The sequence below is a fragment of the Crassostrea angulata genome, chromosome 7 (genome assembly GCF_025612915.1).
Source record: "Crassostrea angulata isolate pt1a10 chromosome 7, ASM2561291v2, whole genome shotgun sequence".
Taxonomy (NCBI): Eukaryota; Metazoa; Mollusca; class Bivalvia; order Ostreida; family Ostreidae; genus Magallana; species Magallana angulata.
In genome coordinates, this window is record NC_069117.1 from 37,071,510 (window position 1) to 37,077,430 (window position 5,921).

General features: G+C 33.1%; 1 protein-coding gene across 1 annotated transcript in view; it reads left to right on the forward strand.

The window, feature by feature from the left end:
- Positions 1-4,629, forward strand: part of LOC128157242 (glutamate receptor-like) — a 31,087-nt gene extending 26,458 nt beyond the window's left edge. Inside the window, exons 27-33 of the mRNA XM_052819700.1 lie at positions 371-714; positions 990-1,188; positions 1,286-1,533; positions 2,213-2,321; positions 3,243-3,380; positions 3,564-3,668; positions 4,162-4,629. Coding sequence (XP_052675660.1) covers positions 371-714; positions 990-1,188; positions 1,286-1,533; positions 2,213-2,321; positions 3,243-3,380; positions 3,564-3,668; positions 4,162-4,236 — 1,218 coding nt within the window. The 3' untranslated portion in view covers positions 4,237-4,629. The remainder of the gene's footprint in view (positions 1-370; positions 715-989; positions 1,189-1,285; positions 1,534-2,212; positions 2,322-3,242; positions 3,381-3,563; positions 3,669-4,161) is intronic.
- The last annotated feature ends 1,292 nt before the right edge of the window (positions 4,630-5,921 follow it).

The following is a 5,921-nucleotide window of genomic DNA, read 5'->3' on the forward strand; positions in this document are numbered from 1 at the left end:
AAAAATTTCCTTTTAAAAATCTAAATATTTTTATCTGTATTTTGTTAATTGTGTTCAATTTTATAAATGATATCGAAAAAAATTCATAAGAAGTATAAATCAACTGTATTATATTAGAATGCGCAAAAACATGCGCAATGCAAACTAAAGTCGGCCTCCTTAAATATATTTTACTTTTCTAGTATTTGTTTATTATTTCATATTAAGAAATAAAAATTTGATACAGTCGGAAAAATATTTTAACATATAAACATACATTAAACATGACAGTAAAATGAATTTCAACATGGTGATAAATACCTGCACTTTGTTGTTCTTTTGTTGGTTATTTTGTTTTAAATATCAATAACGCATATTATTCTCTTTTCAGAAAGCTGACATGGCAGTAGCACCCATAACAATATCTTCTACACGGGAAAGAGTAGTGGATTTCACTAAGCCCTATATGAGTCTGGGCATCAGCATCATGATAAAGAAACCAGCTAACGAAGGAGCTCACATTTTCTCTTTTATGGACCCGCTATCCTCTGAGATCTGGATGTGTATCTTATTTGCTTATGTGGGAGTGAGTGTGGTTCTGTTTTTGGTTAGTAGATTCAGTCCTTCGGAGTGGAAGGTGGACGAGAAGACAATCAGTAATGACTTTACCATCTCTAACAGTTTATGGTATTCATTGGGTGCGTTCATGCAGCAAGGGTGTGATATTTCACCAAAGTAAGCACAGACTATTTGATATAGAATGTATTTGCTTAGGACTATTAACACAAACGGGTATAAATGTATGATGTATTTTGTAATATTTGAACTTTAATGATTGGGTAATGATAGTCATAAAAATATGACAGATAATTTTTTGTGACAGTGTTACTAACACAAGAGTATCATAATGAATTCAGATGTTTTATTTTACTTAAGAAGCAGGGCTAGCTGCCCCTTTACTTGTATATATCTCGCTGCCTCTTTACTTGTATATATCATTCCATTTACAGGGCTATTTCAGGGAGGATAGTTGGGAGCGTTTGGTGGTTTTTTACCTTAATAATAATTTCATCGTACACAGCCAATCTTGCAGCGTTTTTGACGGTAGACCGAATGAATACGCCCATCAGTTCAGTCGAAGATCTTGCCAAACAAACAAAAATCCAGTATGGCTGTCTTAAAAGTGGCGCTACGTATGAATTTTTCAAAGCAAGTATAAGTGACACACTGTCTGTCCTTTTACAAATCAGCTAGTAAAGAAAATGTGTTTAACGATATCCTTATGAAATGTTGTTTTTTCTTCCAGAAATCAAAGTTTGCATTATATGAAAGGATGTATGCTTATATGACGTCAGCAGAAAACGTGTTTGTAAAAGAAAACGATGAGGGATACGAGAAAGTCAGAGCCTCGAATGGAAAGAAATACGCCTTCCTGGTGGAGTCAACAACCAACGAATACATTAACAACCAGAAACCGTGCAACACCATGAAAGTAGGCTCCAATCTAGATTCAAAGGGATACGGTATAGCTACTCCCGTCGATTCCCAACTCAGGCGAGTGTTTAATATTAAATCTCTTTTAATATTAAATCTCTCTCTCTCTCTCTCTCTCTCTCTCTCTCTCTCTCTCGTATCATTTACAACAAAACAATAAAGATCGATACATTGAAAGTGGGATAATTATTAATTTGTATCAGAAGACACTGTCTCTTTATCGACTACATTTGTATTCCTCAATTCTACCGGTATACCTCACCGCAAAACGAACTGTGTGCGTGTAACCGCATGCAAAAATTAATTGGAGTGGATAGCAGTTTAGTTGCTCTTGCCTACTCTAGGTGTTCCTCAGTTTTTAGAGACATGTTTATGCCTATTCTAGAGATCTGTTATCATGTCTACATTAGACACCCTTTGTCGTGCCAATTTTTATGTTAAAAAGGCCTATTGTTGTGCCTATTTTAAAGACCGTTGTCATGTCTAATTTAATGATCCGTTGCCATGATTATTATGTCTATTATTTGAGATCCGTTTTCATGTCTATTTTACAGAATTGTTATCATGTTTATTTTACGGACACGTTGTCATGTACATGTATATTCTAGAGATCCGTTGCCATGTCTATTCAGAGGCCGCTTTTTATGTCTATTTTTAAGATTCGTTTTTGTGTCTATTTTACAGAACTGTTGTCATGTATATTCTTGAGACCGTTAAAATTTTGCAATTTCAATTTCAGAGACCCGTTGACACTTGCTGTGTTGCAGCTTCGCGAAAACGGAGAATTGGATCGCCTTAAGAAAAAATGGTGGTATGAAAATTCCCAGTGTGATCCTGATACTGAAAAGGTATACAAATATATATCATGATTTAAACACTAGTGCCGAAAGGGTATACAGATACACACACACACACACACACACACACACACACACACACACACACACACATATATATATATATATATATATATATATATATATATCTTTTTATATTTATACTTTATTTTATTTATACTTAATTTATATATATATATATATATATATATATATATATATATATATATATATATATATATATATATATATATATATATATATATATATATATATCATGATTTAACACCAGTACTGAAAAAATATACAAATACATATCATGATTTAACACTAGTGCTAAAAATATATACAAATACATATCAGGATTTAAACACTAGTGCTAAAAAGATATACTTACATATATCATGATTTAACACTAGTGCTAAAAAGATATAGTAACTTATATCATGATATCACTCTAATACTAAAAAGATATACTAACATATATCATAATTAAAAACACTAGTGCTAAAAAGATGTACTAAGATATATCATGATTTAACACTAGTGCTGAAAAGATATTCAAACATATATCATGATTTAACACTAGTGCTAAAAAGATATACAAATATATAACACGATTTAAACATTAGTGCTAAAAAGATATACAAATACATACATCTATCATGGTTTAAACACTAGTGCTTAAAAGATATACTGACATATATCATGATTTAAACACTAGTGCTAAAAAGGTATACAAATACATATCATGAATTAAACACTAGTACTAAAAAGAGGTACGAATACATCATGATTTAAACACCAGAATAAAACTTTCTTTTATCATTATCTTATTGCTTTCAATATGTTTTGAAGCAAATACAGTCATGTTTGGAATAAATAATATATCTAATTCATAATTAATTCATTCTTTTATAAAAATGAACCAAGGACCCGTCCCAAGCTGAATTAACACTGGAGAACGTGGCGGGCATCTTCTACATTTTGTCCTGTGGGTTGACACTGTCTGTTGTTATCGCTGCCATAGAATTTCTATATAAATCAGTGGTTGATTCTAAAAAAGCAAAGGTATGATATAAAAGCGTAAGATTAGAAATTGTACCTCAGTATAATTACCTTAACATAACAATTACATTGATAACTGGTATTTAGTTTATATACTAGTACTTTTTTCATCTTTCCATTTGCGATGTTGGTTAGCTTTGGATCATGATTTGTTCTATTTATTTGTGTTTTTCTTTATTGTGACAGACATCATTTGGATCCATGGTTCGATGCAAGGCTCGTTTGTCATTCCGTGGTTCTCTGGACGACAGCTCCATCCCAAATACCCCACAGAAGAAACAAACAGCAACGGTATGTCAACCAATTTTTATGTGCCCCCCTTTATCATTTTACCATGCCCAACATACCAAGTAATCTCTACATTTTTGATAAACTTTTAAAATCATCGTTTCGACTCCTGTGTATCTAGTAAACATACTGAGAAATGGTCAAAATAACCAAGAAAGCATTTTCCTTTAATTAATGTTATTTAATCTATAATATTGATTCTGACGCGTAGCGTCTGAGAAACATTCAAGGAAACAATGACTTTTTCCTATCAGATGATATCCATCATAACATTCGGTACACAAACATTTAAGTGTCCCTTTCCATATATTTAACAGGACCTGCAGGGTTCTATTTCACACCGATTGCCTTTTCTGTCTTGATTAGCCTCCAAGAGTTTATATTTATAGCATAAAATACTAATTTTTCATGATTTAAATGATGATGATACCTGAAGCTTCTGTTTGAATATATAGCATTGATATATCAGTCTGACAGGTATTACTTTTTATTTTAGTACACTTACACTGGACCCGTCCAAGTTCCCGAATATGAACCATATCCCGATAACAACACCCACACACAAGTGTAAACCTCCCCGTGTCACGGGATCCATAAAAAGGGGACAGCAGCAATGACGTCAGAAATGACGCTAGAAAACCACGATATTTGACAAATGTGGTAGTCAACTTATTTTGGAAATTGAAAGAACATTTTTTATTTACTATCTGTTATATTTGTATGTTGTACATTCAAACTTTAAGAATAATCAACTCAGAATGAATCAATTGACCGCTACCTTAAATTGGTGCGTTATTGAACAACTTTTTTTTTATCACTGAACATTGTTAATTTAGAGAACTGTAAAGTTTACTCATAATTGTATCTGTATGTGATTTCATAATCAATGTTACATGGCTTTCTTGTTTCAGTGTTTATCATTTTCCATATATTGTTTCAAGATAATAAAAGTTTTATAATACATTTCAAAACTGTACTCTCAACCTGACCATGTCAATACATACAAAGCCACCAAGCTCACTCAAAATTGCCTGAACCGATAGTAATAAAAGTACATGTATTTATGTCACTAAATTTCAAGTGAGATTGGTACGTATCTGCCAAACAAAGACAATTATTGGCTTTACAGTCTCATTCCGTCAAGGAAATAATCAGATGTATTGACCAAACATTTTGCGGGCTTTTGCATTTTTGCAAATAACATGCTTCCCGAACGTTAATACATTTTGTATTAGATTTTAACTGATATTTGTGGTAATAAAATAATTTTGTATGGTGTGCAGATGCGTTCAAGAAAGAAAGCTAACTTCGTTTTCGTTATAATTGGAAAGAGTAATTATTATGTTCTGATCTTATATCAAAGCTTGTTTGAAAGCTCCAAAAGAGGATGTTAAACTAAAAATCGACAATTTTGCAAGATACAGACTGTTGTCAGATAATTTATGTTACGGATAAAACGAAATTGATAAACTACACATTTCTGTGAGAGAACTAGATTTAGATTACTGTGGATCGATGGCAGGGTTCCTCAGTAATGGTGGCGGTGTCACCAGTTCTGTATACAGCAGAACTCTACGTCTTGTTTCTTTTGACACACTAGCATCATACACTTCCCAATGATCAATGATTCGCGATTTCCCTGTGATTAGGGAGTCCTTTGGGACAGCAGTACAGATGTAAAATAAGCCTGGTTGGTGGTCAGTTCCTCTAAGTCTACAAGACTTCCATCTTTCTTATAATATTCTGGCAGAAATATTCTCAATGAAGTGTAGTATTCCTTAATGATAAACGGTTGGGTTGCTCCCTAACCCCACCCCCATGCACCCGACCCCGTGAAAAGCACGTACCTACCGACAAACCTTCACAAACATAACTCCTTATATCCCTATACTAGTACCCCTCCCGACTACAGTATATGGCAGAAAGTATACGATTTTCAGAATTATTAATTCAGATTTACGATACAGCTGAAATACAAAACCCAAATTGATTTTAACTGAAGAACCTGCTGCAATCGCTTTCAAGAAAGAAAAGAAAGCACTTATATTAATGAATAGCCTTTTGAAAAAACCAAAGTTACTTCTCCAAAAACAAAGTTACTTCTCCATTAATTTCTCCATGACACAGGACTTATTTAGTTGACTCAATCTTTGCTTTAACAACTCTCAGCTTTGGCATCAATAGACAATTTGATTGGAGACCTATAGCAAACGCCGACACGGAATCCGCACATATCCCTCTCTGGATTGCCGCTGT